Genomic DNA, 17,193 nt, shown 5'->3' on the forward strand with positions numbered 1-17,193 from the left:
GCTTCCTTAAAGCACAGCTTTAGAGCGCTGCTGTCAACATTAAAACGGAAAAGCAGAAATTGTTTTAATTTCATGGCAGGAAATATGTTTTCTCCATCAAAGGGCACTCATGCTGTTTGGATAGGTGACATTTCATTTCTGTAGTTTTCTATCGGAATTTGATGATTTTGTGTCTAATATCATCATTTAATATGTTAGAGTACAGTATAATAATAACAGTTCATATAGATGACGCTGTGCTGAGAAAAAAATATACCACTTAAAAAAAAAAAAAATCAGACAAGTACAAGTACTCATTATTTGAGTTCTCTTTTCACTGATTATTTTTTACTAATTTTTGGTAGACTACTTTAACTTGAGTAATATTATTTTGACCAAAAGCTACCCTTACTTGAGTAAAATGTTTGGCTACTCTAGCCACCTCTGATCATCACCTTACCTGTTCTCTAAGGTAGCTCACATCCAAGCCCTGCAACCACACTGCAGACATGACTTCCCTCATATGCACCTGCAAGTACACAAAGTGATTCATTTCAGTGCTTGTGTTCTCTTTATATGATTGATAGTACCATTTACAATTTACAGACACTATTAGAAACACTGACCGATGTTTACAACTTAGATGAACTTATGTTATAATATAAAGTATATAATCTACAGTATATATTATCTACATTTTCATAGGACATCTATCTTTTGGTTTCAGTCGTACAGTATGTGTGCAGTTTTGTTTTGTTTTTTTCCTCCAGTGGGATTTCATCTTCCATGTGTTCTCATGTACATTTATTCTGCCTAGGAAAAATCCTGAACTACACCCCCGCTTAGGCTCAGAGTGACGCTGGAATTTTTCCGTCCTCTGATTGGTTGAACTGAACAGTCTTTCTATGCGCAATTTTCTGGTTGGTTGAGGTAAATATGCATACCAAATATTGATTAAAAGGTCAAAAAATGTTGGAAAACATACGAAATTTATTTTGAAGGTGGAAAAAGTAGACTTTTTAAGAATAGCAACAATGCTGCTAGGAAGGTCATTTATAAAAAATAAAAAAAAAAAAAAAAGATTAGACACATTCAGAGCAGTAACAACTAGCTAGCTAGGTCCGACTATTCACGGCATGATGAGAAGCAAAAAGGAATGAACTAGTATTTCGTCTTAGTATAATAAGCTTCCCAAGTGAGTCCAATCAATTTTCAATAACATTCGTTTTGTTTTCGTCATGTTGGTTGAATTTGTTTTCGTATTTGCCATTCCGTTGTAGTTTTACTTTCATCATCAACCCTTAGATGCACAAGTGACTGGACCCCACACTTTCCATAAGTGGGTAAAAAATGACCCATACTAGAACGAATGTGTTCTTATGTTATTTTGGTTAAGAATAATCATGTGTATAATTTTTAGTTTTATATTAAGGAACACACAAGAGTGATTTCATGTTTAATATATCTTTCTTTTTCTTTTTCTTAAAAAAAACAAAAAAAAAACTACATTTTTGAAAAAGAAAATTATAAGAACAGCAATAGACTTCATCGCCTCTGGTACCCTGCTCAAAAAAATTGAGGGAACATTTAAGTAACACATTGTAGATACAGTACACAGTATATGAATGAAATGTTTATATTACATACTTTGTTTTTTCCATAGTTGAATGTGCTGACAACAAAATCACACAAAAATTATGAATGAAAATCAAATGTTTTGATCCATGGAGGTCTGGATTTGGAGTTTTCCTAAAAATAGAAGTGGAAAAACACACTACAGGCTGATCCAACTTTTATGCAACGTCCTTTAAACAAGTCAAAATGAGGCTCTGTAGTGTGTGTGGCCTCCACATGGCTGTATGACCTCCTACAACGCCTGGGCATGCTCCTAATGAGATGACAGAGGGTGTCCATGAGGATCTCCTCCAAAATCTGGACCAGGGCATCACTGAGCTCCTGGACAGTCTGAGGAGCAGATGGGCCTAAACATAATGTCCCAGAGGTGTTCTTGGGGGGCACTCAATATATTCCTTCTTACTTCGGGAACTGCTTGCATACTCCAGCCACAAGAGGCTGGGCATTGTCGTGGACCAGGAGGAACCCACGTCCAACTGCACAAGCGTAGCTTATGACAATAGGTCCAAGGATTTTATCCCGATACCTAATAGCAGTCAGGCTGCCACTATCTAACCTTTAGAGGTCTGTGTGTCCTTTAATAGGAAAATTCCTCCCCTGACCATCACTTACCCACCACCACACCGGTCATGCTGAATGATGTTGCAGGCAGTATAACATTCTCCACGGCTTTCACGTCTGTCGCATGTGCTCCGGCTGAACCTGCTTTCATCAGTGAAGAGCACAGAGCCAGGGGCGTAGTTGCAAATTCTGGTGGTCTATGGCACATGCCAGTCGAGCTCGATGGTGATTAGCAGTGAGCACGGGGCTCACTACAGGATGTCAGGCCATCCTCGTGGAGCCCATTTCTGATTGTTTGGTCAGAAACATTCACACCAGTGGGCTGCTGGAGGTCATTTTGCGTGTCTCTGGCAGTGCTCATCCTGTTCCTCCTTGAACAAAGGAGTGGATATTGATCCTCCTGAGGGTTTAAGGGCCTTCTACGGCCCTGTCCAGCTCTCCTAGAGTAACTACCTGACTCCTGGAATCTGCTACTGGCCGCCAGGGTGCTCCTAAGACTGTCCAGGAGCTCAGTGATGCCCTGGTCCAGATCTGGGAGGAGATCCCTCAGGAGAACATCCGCCACCTTATCAAGAGGATGCCCAGGCGTTGTAGGGAGGTCATACAGGCACACAGAGGCCACAAACACTAGTGAGCCTCATTTTGACTTGTTTAAAGGACATTACATCAAAGTTGGATCAGCCTGTAGTGTGTTTTCCACTTTAATTTTGAGCATAACTCCAAATGTGGACCTCCATGGGATGATACATTTGATTTTATTTTACGTGTGACTTTGTTGTCAGCACATTCAAGTATGGAAAGAACAAAGTAATTAATCGAAACATTTCATTCATTCAGTCATATCGTCAACATGTTACGTTAGTGTTCCCTTTATTTTTTGAACAGTGTATTATATTATCATCAGTGATGAAGAGCATCTTTGCATCCATGCATCTTTTTGGTGAGACATTGGTGTCAAACTCTTATACAGGCCCTGACCGACTCCCGAGGATATTGTGGCCCTGGGTGGGCAGTAACTCGCTTCAGTAAGAGCCCTACCAACTAATTCAGTTGGCCATGATTTGGACACTTTCTTCTTCAAGGAACACATACACTGCTGGCCAAAAGTATTGGCACCCCTGCAATTCTGTCAGATAATGCTCATTTTCTCCCAGAAAATGATTTCGATTACAAATGCTTCATTTGTTTTGCTTGCAATAAAAAAACACAAAAGAGAATGAAAAAAAATTTAAATCATTGTCATTTTGCACAAAACTCCAAAAATGGGCCAGACAAAAGTATTGGAACCCTTTGAAAAATAAAAAATGTGATGCTTCTCTAATTTGTGTAATTAACAGCATCTGTTACCTGTGGCACATAACAGGTGGTGGCAATACCTAAATCACATTTGCAGCCAGTTAAAATAGATTAAAGTTGAGTCAACCTCTGTCCTGTGTCCTTGTGTGTACAACATTGACCATGGAGAAAAGAAAGAAGACCAAAGAACTGTCTGAGGACTTGAGATGCATAATTTTGTGGAAGCATGGGCAATCTCAAGGCTACAAGACAATCTCCAAAGACCGGAATGTTCCTGTGTCTACCATGCGCAGTGTCATCAATAAGTTTAAAGCCCATGGCACTGTGGCTAACCTCCCTAAACGTGGTAGGAAAAGAAAAATTGATGAGAGATTTCAACGAAAGATTGTGCGGATGGTGGATAAAGAACCTCGCCTAACATTCAAACAAGTTCAAGCTGTCCTGCACTACGAGGGTACAACAGTGTCAACCAATACTATCCGTCAGCGTCTGAATGAAAATGGATTCTATGGTAGGATACCCAAGACGACCCCACTCCTGACCCAGAGACATAAAAAAGCCAGGCTGCGGTTTGCCAAAACTTACCTGAGAAAGCCAAAAAACATTTTGGAAGAATGTTCTCTGGTCAGATGAGACAAAAGTAGATAGAGCTTTTTAGGAAAAGGCATCAGCATAGAGTGCACAGTTCAAACAGCACTAGAAAATGGTTTGAAAGAAAGCACTGGAGACTTCTAAAGTGGCCAGCAATGAGTCCAGACCTGAATCTCATAAAACACCTGTGGAAAGATCTGAAAATTGCAGTTTGGAGAATGCACCCTTCAAATCTCAGAGACCTGGAGCAGTTGGCCAAAGAAGAATGGTCTAAAAGTCCAGCAGAGTATTGTAAGAAACTCATTAAAGGATACAGGAAGCGGTTGTTGGCAGTTATTTTGTCTAAAGGTTGTGCTACCAAGTATTAGGCTGTGGGTGCCAGTACTTTTGTCTGGTGCATTTTTGGAGTTCTGTGTAAAATGATAATGATTAAGTTTTTTTTTCTCCCATTTTCTTTGGTGTTTTTTCATTGCAAGCCAAATAAATGAAAATATTACTACCAAAGCATTTGTAATTGCAATAGTTTTCTGGGAAAAATTTAGCTTTATCTGACAGAATTGCAGGGGTGCAAAATTCTTTTGGCCAGCAATGTATATGTATTTTTTCTTTTGTAGCATTTGGTGTAATTTGATATTTTTAACGTAAAATTCATACCATGTTCTTAGGAAAGTACCAGTATGATTATAGGGAGTTCACTGTCTTGTTTTTGATAAATATTAAAGCCTCTTACAAGACATGTGCTTTAATCTTGAGTATTATGGTGGTACTTGAAGAGGCAATTATGTTTTCAGGTGAAGTTCAGTCAAAAGAAAATGAATGAATGAATCTTTGTGTAAAAGGTTTGAGAAACTCTGGCATAGAAAATGGATAAAAGTATATTTCTGCAAAATCAATACCTGGTATGCATATGGAGTTATTAAAAAAAAAATTTAACATTAAATAAAAAACATCTTTTGAACAATTGTATGTGTTCGACTTTGTGGCCACTGCTTGTGGATGGTCTTTTTAAGCCAGCTGTGAATAAGTGTGCTAAGTAAACTACATTGTTGGACAGTGTGGACAAGGTTGCACAGAAGACTGACCTCAAATGCATCAAACAACTCCAGAAGGAAATACACCAGAGATAGTAAGCAATTTTAAAGATTAGAGTATTCTTACCCTTCGAGTCTCTGGATCATGTGTTAGCCATCGCACGACAGCCTCCAACACATGCTTTTCATTTCCGACGTTAAGTTTCTCCTCAGCCAGCACTTCACAGAGTCGGTCGTGAGGCAACTCCCTGAACTCTTCTGTGAGCGCCACATCGCGGAAATGCGTGTGCAGGTACTCCGTGGCAGCGTAATGGACATGGTGTAGGCAGTAATGGAGGGAGAAAAGACGGATGCCAATGCAGTTCTCTGCTGTGATGCAGCTTTCAAGGAACTGGCAACACAACAACTTTAGCTCTGTCATGAGAAGCAGATCCGATGCTTGCACCATGTCCTGGATGGTCCCTTCACTCAAAGTTATCTGTTTGTAAAGATCACAAAGAAGTGTTTAAAAAATTTTTTAAAAAGTACAACAGGAAGTAGTAAAAGCCAAAACAAAAGGAACCACGCCTGAAATCGAAAATGCTTCTGAATGCATTTGCACTCACTTCACCACTGAAGATAAAGTCGAGGATTTGTTTCATGATTGGCATGGAGACCCCCTGTAGCTCAATCTTGTAGGTTGACCCATCTTCTTTTGGAGGATTGTAGTTTAGCTTGGTCCTAGAATTGAATCACTAACATTAGCTCTTGCTACTGTACCAGCGTACTACACAGAAATAGGCTAGTGTCCCTACAATTAGAGCTACCATTGGAAGAATGAAGCTTAAATGTCTCACTTATATGATATTGCCTTACCGAATATATGGGCTGGCTGCAGCCAAGATATTTTTTTGGACAGGAAGTTCCTCACCGTCCACCACCAGAAGTGCATCATGGAAGCTTTGCTCTTGCCAGAAAGTGCGAAGAACTCTGAGGAGGTTCTGAGAGTGTTGAGGGTCACATACCCTCGAACCAGAATCATTCGATGCAGAATCTGGCATGTTTGGACTCGGAGAAGTCTGGTTGTGTACTCTTAAATCGCTGTTTAGAGAGCAAGTCCTGTGAATGATAGCGATACACCCCAAATTTTTGGCCAAAACCTAACTGAAAGTGTTTTCCGTTTCAGTCCAAAAGACTTCATTCACCAAAATAACATGGCCAAAACCAAGGGCGTACGTTTGCATAGGGACAGTAGGGACATAACACCACCAACTTTTAGGGATGCTCAGATTGTCCCCACCAACCTTTAAGCAACCTTATTTGCATTATATAATGAGTTCAGTTATATAGGTAATTTAGATTGTCTTCCCATAAGTTGTAAGGATAGAATTGACCCTACATTATGTTCAGACTTACATTTACCCCCTTTCACTTGCTGAATGTGCTGGTCCATTTTTCCCCCTTCAAACGCACATTTGATTGGCTGATGACTAGAACCCCCCACATTCACACAATCCCAACAGAAATACATGTCGACATGCCGCCTCCTCCGCCCCCTTTGAAGAGGAGGGATATTAGAAGGTTTTTTCGGCCAGCAGCAGCCACTTTCAGTAATGTAAAAAGACGTCAATGTTGTGAAGGTGGGGAACACACCACTAATTTTGCAACTGAAAGTCCGACCTGCATCAGAGTTAGCATAACATTAACCATGTAAACTTGCTAACCTGTAGAACTCGAGTAGAAAGCTGTTTAGTGACGTGTCTTCCTGTACTTTTCCTACTGTTAACGTTAATCCAACTGTGCATTTTATGCATTTATTCCCTAATTAAAATGTTAAAATGTATGTATATTCTATCTCTTATCATTTAAAAAATATTTTTATTTGCAGCCGATGCACATTTATAACCCCCCCAAAAAAACCAAAACAAAACACAACGATTGTAAATTTCCTTTATATAAAGCAAGCATTTTGAAAAAATGACTTTCTCCGATGAAAATAATTTTATTGTAACCTTTTTTCATTTTTACATAGGAACCAGCTATATTTGAGAAATGTACCCTATCTGTTTGGTCTTATTAATGTCCCGTCCCCAGCAAAAAGTGTACATGCAGGTTATGCTGTTTTAGCGTCCCTACCAATGTTGAGACCAAACCTACACCCTTGGCCAAAACAGAATGTTGTGGTGACATAAGCATAATCCGACATCTGCCCATGTGACCGCAATCTTATTTCTTGACTCTAAATTTACGCCGAACTCTGCATGTGCCAGATATCGTACTGACCAGTAAGCGAGGACACTGGGCAGTTGTGTTTGTTTCAGCTGATTCATTTCTAAAAAGTGGAAGAAACTGACTTTTTTTTGCACTGATGACAGGAAAGTGTGCTGGCATAAAAATATATCTTCGGTAAGCCTGAACAATACAAGTATATCGTTTGAACATCTTCATTACGTTGTGCGGATACGCAATATTCGCATTGCAAGGGTGTGCGATATTTTAGTTTTTTTTTTAACATGCAAACTCGTTTTTCTGCTTCATGCTCGTACAGCGCCACAAATTCACTCACGCTCTGATGCTCACGCTGCCGAGAACAGCCTCTCAATTGCACAACAAATCAGTTGTCTTTGATGGTTTAATGACCTTCCTGTGTGAAGTTTGCGTGTTCTTCCCATGCTTGCGTGGGTTTTCTCGGGATTCCTGCTGATTGAACACTCCAAATCGTTGGGATGAGTGTGTGCATGAATGGTTGTGTGTCTATAAGTGCCCTGGGACTAGCTGCCAAACAGTTCACGGTGTAGCCCCGCCTTCTGCCTTGACTTAGCTGTGATAGGCTCAGCACAACCACGACCCTCATTAGAAAGATGAATGGCATTAAAGGAAAAAAATTAGGCACAGCAGTGCAACCAATGCAAAAAATAAGTGTGGAGTCATGGCGATATGTATCGCAATTTTTTTCCAATATCTCTTCAGGCCTTGTTATTTAGTGAAATTCTTCTACTGGTAGTTTTAATATCGCAATATATTGCACCCCCCCCCACCCACCCCCAAATCGTAATGATAGTTTTTTCCAATACCGTTCACGCCTAATCTTAGGTATGCCAAAACATTTTCATACCACTAAAGATATAGTAATGTGACAAAATCACAGTGTTCTTTTCGTCAACGATGATATAACAAAATAATTTAACGAAATATTTCGTCAAAAAAATATTTTCATGACTACGACGAGACGATAACGTGTTTTAGGAGACTAAAACGTAACAAGATTAAGGCCAGTTTTTTGTCTGACGAGACGAAAACAAGACGAAAATGCACAATGGTTTCTGTCACATGTTCACAATGTGTGACATTTTATGCGTAGTTTGTATGCATTGTAGCAGTGTCTGGTTGTATCACTCATTTGACGTGCTGTGCCCCCCGCCCCGATTCACCAGTGTGTCCTCTCCAGTCTCCAGGCTTGCACACATGCACACACGGTGAGATTTGTTTTCTTATCTTGGCCAGAGAGAATATACAATGTTGGTTAAAGGTCTGTGCTTGGTGATCAACACACAATAAATGTAACTTGCAGCGTTTACATAGCATTTGATTTAGCATTAGGTTAATGCTAATGGCGAGCGTCCTCTTAAACTCTCTGACAACTATTTTTACATGCAGTTCATGGTGCCGAGGTGGGTATAATTAATTGAAAATAATGTACTATATTATGTATTATCACCATGTTGCCATTGTCCTTGCACACGCTACAATATGTGCTCGTCTGCCAATGCTCATTCAAAATAGTTGGAAACCTTCATTTATTTATTTATTTTTTGAGTAATTTTTTTACTTATATAGACGAAAACATTTTGAGTAAACGTCGAATAAAACTAGACGAAGAAAAACAAATTTTGAGATGACTACCGTAAAATATGACTAAGGCTTATAAGTATATTTGGCCAAAAGAAAATTAAAAGGGCTACCAAAAACAACACTGCGATATCGTAATATCCTGTGTGCCCTGAAAGACTATTTGAAATTCTCTAAAACTGTTGGTTTTTAAGGGGTTTGTCATTTCTGAAAATATTGGCATTGATTGAGTCTTCGAAGTTGCCCCAGTATGTTGTATTGCAATAACTGTTACATTATTATTATTCTGCCTAGATGCCTTTTGAGTAAGATCTCTGTAAATTTGACTAAGTATGGAGACAGACATTAAAACAAAACAGACCTTTTGCCATTTGCCTTATTTTAAAATGCAAACAGGTGTTGTGCCGAAAAATAGCCTTGTTTATAACGCATTATTTGAGCGTTTATTTTATTTTATTTATTTGTTTATTTATTATTGAGCGCCCACACCTCACTTTTACAAACAGCTTTCTCTTACCAATCGATGGACATGGAAACGATTTTCTTGTGCCGTGAATATTTATTATTTTACTCTGCTTGAACTAATAAATGTCATACCAGTGTGAGTGTCATTGGGATATGGTCGTGAAAACCTGTAGACTAATACATTTCTTTTCAAAGATGTTTATTTGGCCCAGTCCACGATTTGTTACTAAAATACAGTACTAGGATTTTGTTTGATTTATTTATTTAAAACTGATTTTACAGTCGTTTATCCATTACTGTAATGCGTCCATGAAAACATTTGATGTTTTCACCTCAATAAAGCGTTATAAATAAGCTTTCCCGTCAGGTGGGACATTTTACGCGGGGCGGCTATTTTTCGGTACAACACACCGGCAAATATGCTCTTACAACAACACACCAACAGGGGTCAGTATTGGGCACGTTCTGTCGTGTGGACAAAACCAACATGACTCACGAAAACCGGTTCTTTTTTATTGTATACACCACGAATAATAAAAGTACCATCAAGACAGAAAAGATCATTGACATTCTTTTTTGTATGCCATATGATCCTCTACAAATTGTGATATTTCTCAATGGTGTAGGTCCCATTTGCAAGTGAAATACTCGGTTAGCAGAATGGAATTTTGTTTATGTTCGTTCCCAAAAGTGACACATAGTCGTTAGTAAAATTGGTCACACGTATGTATTTGCAGAAGCGGTCAACAGGCTACTTGTATGCTTATGTTGCATGTATTCGCCTAGCATTTACTTGCTGTATTTTTACACTTTATCCAAACTTGCTATGCTATATTCAATTATTATGAACCAACGCGTTACAGAGATAGACCCTACCTTCTGAGAAGAAACGCGTCACTTTTTGTAATGGGTGCAGTCTATGCGTATCACCTAACTACATTTTAGAGCGTCCACATCACTTCGCACTGTTTTGAGAAGAACCAAGACATGGCTTGTGCTGCATTTCATGCCGGAGGGAAATTGTACTATCTCATATGGATACCAAAACCTAACCCTAAGTGGAATTCATTTGAAAATTAGCATGCTCCTTTAATAAAATCATTTCAATCATTCATTTTGACTTTTATAATACAAGCAATCGATTTAGGAACACTAACACAAAGTGGGCTTCCTAATAAGAAAACATTGTTAGGATTTTTCGCTGTCCCTGAACATATCACCGGTGCCGGAAATACGTAGATAAAAAGCGTCCGACTACGTTACTTGCATTATTATTTAATCATATGACGCAAATGGGACACATACAAAGGATGTTATAGAAAAGTATGAATTTATTGACATTTATTTAGAAAAGGAGATAGTTTTAAAAATGGTGTATCTTCGTTTTTATTGCTAAGTATATTTGTAGAGAACAATTACATAGCGAAAGGGAACGCAGCCCTATTCGTTGCGTCATATTTCCGCGACAAATACTTCCGGCTTGAGCATGCTTGAAATTAAACGGATCCAGCGGGACTGTACGGATTTCGGAAAGTAAACAAAACCAATAAACCTATGAATAAAATCATGTGTTACATTAGAAAATTAAAAATAAGTGCGAAATTTATGTTAAGATGCGTGCGCGTACATGACCGCAACTCAATAATTGATTAAATTCGCTACGAATGATATGAAATTTACACTTCCGTTTATCCAAGGCTAATGAGCGTTTTTGTTGTGTTCACTCCGTAGAGTCTGGTGGCACTCCTAAAACTCATCGGCGATGGCTTGACAGGACGGATGGTGAATCTGCGAACATGCAGCGCTTCAACACTCGTAGCGGACTGTGTCCGTGGATTGAGAGTCTCATCCAGAGTTACGGCAGTGAGGAGGAGAGCAGTAACGGTGGGCGGCTGAAGGCTTATGTGACCTCTGTGGGTCAGATGTCTCAGTCTCAGGCCTGCAACGCGGAAGGCCCCACAGGTCTACTCTTTCTATCGGACGGCGTAATGCAGATCCCTGCCATTCTCACCTCATCAGCATGGGAGCGTCTTCAGGAGCGGGATGACAGGGAATGTTTCAGTAGCCTGCTCAATACCACAGTGTGCCTCAAAGACTACCAACTGCAGTTTCATATGGCTGTGGAATTGACCAGATGCAGGTTCTTCTTGTCAGTTGGAGACATGTTAACCACTTCAGCTGGCTCAGCCAAAGACAATACTCCCTGCTGTACCACTTTACCTGCTATTCAGCAGAAAATCTCGAAGACGTGGCGGATGCTGACGGGCCAGGCTACGCAGGAATCTCAAACCCACATGTTTTTTGATTTGTCAGAACTGCTGGGGGAGTGGCAGCATGAAACCGTGCAAAAAGTGCTAGAAGATGTGCGTGAAACACTGATGACGGTAAGGAATTTGCAGCCTTCTACGTCGACTGACGTCCCACAAGTGGACATGTTTGCTCCCACCAGCTGGGACATAGAAAGGGTTAGGTATAATGAAGCAAAATGTCCCCTGATTCCAGAAGGAGAGGCTATCCTGGAGCAAACGTCAAATGCAGATTTTTTGAAAATGGTTAAGGATGGGCAAATAATTTTATCTCTTTCAGAGAGCTCCCAATCACCTGTTGATACTGTAGACGGGCAAACAGCAAAATCTCCAGAAAGAGAGCAAGAAATCCAAAACTCTGGATGTAACATCACACATCAAGATGACACACATGTAGATTTCACGAAGCAGGACATCATACCTTTAAATAAACCTTGGGAAATGTTTCCTTTACCTAATGGTTCCTCTTTCTTAGATGGCTCCCAAGAAGCCTTCCCATTAGAATCTATTCAGCCCAACCAAGAAAACTGTGGCGTGAACGTAACCAGTAACCAACTTCCCATAACGAGCACACAACTTAATGATTTACAGCACAGCAAAGGGGACCACGGCTCTTTACCACCCTATCAAAAATTGCCACTCTCATCTGACAGCAGCAACACACCAACACCAAATGGTCCCACTGCTTCTCAAGACAAGCATACTTCACTTGAGAATGTGGACACGCCAGAGGGGACTGTCGGCAGAAAGGCAAAGAGAAAGAGGGAGTGCTTGCAAGAACCGCCAACTGATGTTGCAGTGGAGGAAGAGGAGGCTCAAATTAATGGCAGCCCTCCCTCGTGGCTTTTTGAATCTGAGATGGGTTCTGGCACTAGTGAAGGCGATGTTCAGACTTTGTGTGTAGAAACAAGAAAAGTTCCAACTGTTCACATTGATGGAAAGCCTTTCGATTTCACTTATATGACTTTAGGACAAAATCTTCAGGACTTTAGTCGATTTAAAGTTTCAAAATCTCTTCTGTCCTGGGCCATTAAGTATCTTGTTGCTCCAAAAACAGACAAAACATCTTGTGACTGAAACTTACAGTTGCTCTTAGTGAATTTTTTTTTTTAGTTTTTCCTGATAACTCTTCTTGTGCAAATAAAGTTCCGGAAAAGGTGAATTATTTTACAGTGTATGTTTACTGTGTATGTTAATATTTTATATATATTTCTAACATTGTTTCTAATTAAACTTTTCTAAAAAAAAAAACGGTAACTGTTGTTTTTTTTTGGGGGGGGGGGGGGCTTGTCGTTATATATATATATTAGGGCTGCAGCTATCGATTATTTTAGTAGTCGATTAATCGATGAACTAGTTCGAATAATCGAGTAATCGGATAAGGAACATGAAAAATTAAAATACCCGAGCTGAGCCTTAAACGGTATTAAGAAAAATAAAAAATGAGGCTCTTTGTACAACAAAAGAACAATTGGCTAACTTATACAGCAAAAGTCAGCTAGCTTAAATGCTATAAAATGCTAACGTTTTTTCTTTTTTTTACAATGCTCTTAACAAATGGTTCGGACACATATTCCCACAAAAATAGGTTAAATATACCTATAAACTAAATTACAAATGCATTAAAAAAAAACATTAGCTCAAACAAAAACTTAGCTTATCTTGGTCTTAACAGGGAGCAGTTGGATTCAGCCATGTGAAATGAGGCACACCAGACGGCAGTGTAACCATCCTAATTTATAATTGCAAACACTTTCAAAACAAACCATTACAACGCCACTTAAATTGAACAAATACCCGAAGCAATAAAATTTAATTCGAATATTTTTTCTAACCGAATACTCGAGTTAATCCGTTAATCGTTGCAGCACTAATACACACATATATATATATATATATATATATTTTTTTTTTTTTAGGTGTCCTGCCTAAAACTTTTGCACAGTACTGTATATACACAGTGCCCTCCATAATTATTGGATTTATAATAATTATGTGTTTTTTAGCTTATAATAATTTTTGATCTAATTTAATCAATTTTTTCCCCTCTAAATAATAGGGGACCCTAATGGAAAAAAAGAGAAAAATCCAACCTTCAATACAAGTGCATTTATTCAGTGGGGGAAAAAATCCCACATAAAGAAATAATTATTTGACATCAAATAATGTGTGTCACAATTATAAGCACCCCCGGTGTTAATACTTTGTACAACCCCCTTTTGCCAACAAAACAGCAACTAATCTCCTATAATGTTTCACAAGATGGGAAAAGACTGAGGGATCTTCAGCCATTCCTCTTTGCAGAATCTCTCTAAATCATCCATAGACCTGGGTCCTCTCCTCCTCTGTCTACACGCCAACAAGCTGTTTGGGAGGCATGCACGGAGAAAACCTTTCCTCACTCACAATCATGAACGCAAACGTCTGGAGTTCGCCAAGCGGTATTGGGGCTTCAACTGGGACCCTGTGCTTTGGTCAGATGAGACCAAGATTGAGCTTTTTGGCAACAAACACTCTAAGTGGGTCTAATGTGGTTATATAATCGGTAATTGTATAGTATAATCAGGGGTGAAAGTGGTCACAACATGAAGGTCGCCACGGAGCCAGAAATATATATAATATATGTTTTTTTTTGTTTTTTTTTTTGGTGGGGGAGTCAAACCTCTTAAACTACTGAAATGCAAAGAAAACTGTTTTAGCACAGTTATTTCTATAACACATACAAAAACGGATTTTCATTCAAAATTGTATTTTTTTTCAATGATTTGCAAAATAAAAGTTAACAAAAACACCAATAACCCCAACCTCCATCTCCTAATTTTTATTTTCCCTCATTTCTTCACATAGCCTACTAAATGCCAAATCTCAATTTTAACTATTTAAGAATATAGGATGTATAATAAAATTGAAGTTAATGTAAATGTAAATGGAATATATTTTGAAGATCGCGCAAACATTTACTTTTTTTAATCATAAGGAAATTAATAAGCCTAACAAATGAACAAATGTAAGTCCAAAGTGCACATTGACAGCTAAGATGTTCTGAGCCTCCCCATCAGAGCAAATAAAACAAAGTATGATAAATAAGCCTGCTCAGCTCTACTTGCTCTTAAAGATTTGATCTTGTCACATCAATTCAACAAACTTTTTTTTTTTTGCTGTTCCAGAAAACATGCACATTTGAACCAATAAGAGCTAACTATCTCTGCTGATCACGTCAGTATATCAGCCAGTTGAACGGATAAATGAGTCCAGGCGGTTTGCTTTGCTGCGTGCATTCGCACATTAACGTGACTCATCTTCGTCAGACTCGGATAACTGCAGCAGCTGGGGAAACCTCAATGTTGTCTGTGGAATAAAATAAATGTTGCTGAAAACGGATGATGCTACACAAGCACTTTATTATGCTTGTTGTTAACACTTGTGTATGTAAATCTAATGTTGGTAGATTGTTTTCTTCTTGGAGATGAAATGTTGCCTGGCACAGCCAGACTAGTCTCCCTGTATTTTTCAAAAACGGTGAGAAGTAGTCTGGGATCCAACCCATTAACGACCTCTCGGGCAAGGTACAAAATCAATCGTCCAATCAGATTCGTTTATTTGCGTGACGTGTTCTTTACGAGTAACGTCACTCTTGCGCGCCGAAAGTCGTCTCTACAACAACACAGATGGCGAACGGGAGAATCGAGAATATGTTCCGATCCGCGGTAAAACCAGTTTTAAATGACCAAAAACACATCGAAACAAGTCATTGGCAACAGTCAACATGGCTCGCACTAGCCATGTTGAATAAACTTCTCCATTCTCCACTCACGCTAATTACTTGTCGCTTTAACAACATCATGTCTGCCAGTCGCTGATTGGCCCATTCCGCTGTCTGTTTGCTGTGGCTTGCTCCACCCTCAGAATTTGATCCGCCGGACGGTTGCCAGACTCAATCGCTGGAACAGCGGTGAGTCTGGTATGGCAGGCAAGATGAAATGCATGTGTGGCAGCTTAGCATTTTTTTTCTTTTACATAGCGTTTTGACAGTTGGCGTCATATTTTTGGAATCAAAGCACCGTGTACCGGAACAGCATTCCGGCCCTGAATCTCATACCGGAACTGCGTTCTGGCCCTGAATCTTATACCGGAACTGCGTTCCTGACCGTTCTGGCCCACTTTCACCCCTGAGTATAATCATAACAACAGTTCATAAAGCTAAGTTTGTGCTGAGAGAAAAAAAATACCATTGTTAAAAATAAAAGTAAGCAGTTACTCAAAATGTTACTCATTACTTAAGTATTCTTTTTATTGGATACTTTTTTACTTGTACTTGAGTACATTTTTTGGATGACTTCTTTTACTCTTACTTGGATAAAATGTTTTGCTACTCTACCCACCTCTGCATATATGTATAAAAACGGACAAATTAAAAATAGTTTGGGGACTTAATGCGCCATGAATCTGCTATGGCAGCACATAGACATATTGCTCTATCAAACAAAACAGTTCTTTTGGCGTAAAATACAGTAGTTCATTTTAAAGAGGGGTGCAAGAGCAGAAACTGCTTTTTCAGCCTTGTCCGTGTTTTCCGCCTTATAAGGAAAACACTCAGGTGACTTGAAGTTCCGCTCTGAGTGCCCCAATTTAGCCAACTTTCAAAACTGTCCGATATGCATGTGTGATACATCATTGGAAAGCTTAAAATCTCAATTGTCTGGGGGAAGAAACATTTTGAACAGGAGGGCATTAAAAAAAAACAACAACAACAAAAAAAAACTATCTGGAGGTGAGAGCACGCGAGAGCAGAATTACAGACGCCATGACTTTAACCATGACTTTAACGAGCTATTATCGCGTACTTACCTTGTTTCGATCCAAAAACTCCATGTAGCATGTATCACTGAGTGTCAAGACACAGCTGTGAATGGCTACAGCTGGATTTTTTGGGGATTTTATGGGTGAAACATAGTAATATAACAAGAGTCGCAATGCAGAAATCACAGACATCAAGGAGTGGTCGAGATTGTCTTTTTCATATATTTACCTTTTTAAACATTTTCCCCCCAATTTTTCTTGGTTTGGATCGATTATTTATCATCTAAAATATTGGGGAAAATGCGACATGGTAATATAACAAGAGTCGCGATGCAGAAATCGCAGACATCAAGGAGTGGTCAAGATTGTCTTTTTCATATATTTACTTTTTTAAACACCCCCCCCCCCCCAAATTTTCTTTGTTTGGATCGATTATTTATCATCTAAAATATCGGGAAAAAATACGACAGTAACCAAAAAAACAAAAACAAAACAATTCAGCGATAGTTATGAGGTAGATATCCGTGATTTTTTAAAGACACCATTTTTTTCACTGTCACATAATTTGTTTAAAAGTTTAAAATATGCGAGTGAATAATTAGTCTTTTTTTTTTTTTTTTTTTTTAAAGAAATATGAGACATCAATTAATGATTCTAAGCTAAAAATAACAGGCATTTTGAATGATGAATATAATTAATTA

At 38.9% G+C, this 17,193-nt stretch overlaps 2 protein-coding genes across 5 annotated transcripts in view; one reads left to right on the top strand and one right to left on the bottom strand.

The window, feature by feature from the left end:
* Nucleotides 1-10,374, bottom strand: part of gan (gigaxonin) — a 42,429-nt gene extending 32,055 nt beyond the window's left edge. For 2 of the 3 annotated variants that reach the window (XM_057837374.1, XM_057837377.1), the window contains exons 1-5: nt 10,263-10,374; nt 5,949-6,191; nt 5,699-5,813; nt 5,221-5,571; nt 440-508 (exon numbers count right to left, since the gene is read on the bottom strand). In XM_057837374.1, coding sequence (XP_057693357.1) covers nt 440-508; nt 5,221-5,571; nt 5,699-5,813; nt 5,949-6,133 — 720 coding nt within the window. In that variant the 5' untranslated portion in view covers nt 6,134-6,191; nt 10,263-10,374. The remainder of the gene's footprint in view (nt 1-439; nt 509-5,220; nt 5,572-5,698; nt 5,814-5,948; nt 6,192-10,262) is intronic. The other variant, XM_057837375.1, reaches the window with a different exon arrangement.
* A 266-nt stretch (nt 10,375-10,640) lies between these two features.
* Nucleotides 10,641-12,861, top strand: acd (ACD shelterin complex subunit and telomerase recruitment factor). Of its 2 annotated transcripts, none has more exons than XM_057837190.1 (2): nt 10,641-10,709; nt 11,118-12,861. In XM_057837190.1, the coding sequence occupies exon 2, from the start codon at nt 11,183-11,185 to the stop codon at nt 12,767-12,769; it is 1,587 nt and encodes a 528-aa protein (XP_057693173.1). In that variant the 5' UTR covers nt 10,641-10,709; nt 11,118-11,182; the 3' UTR covers nt 12,770-12,861. The 2 variants fall into 2 exon arrangements, with proteins under 2 accessions (XP_057693173.1, XP_057693172.1); XM_057837189.1 differs by lacking the exon at nt 10,641-10,709 and adding an exon at nt 10,790-10,919.
* The last annotated feature ends 4,332 nt before the right edge of the window (nt 12,862-17,193 follow it).

Source organism: Corythoichthys intestinalis, chromosome 5 (genome assembly GCF_030265065.1).
Source record: "Corythoichthys intestinalis isolate RoL2023-P3 chromosome 5, ASM3026506v1, whole genome shotgun sequence".
Classification (NCBI taxonomy): domain Eukaryota; kingdom Metazoa; phylum Chordata; class Actinopteri; order Syngnathiformes; family Syngnathidae; genus Corythoichthys; species Corythoichthys intestinalis.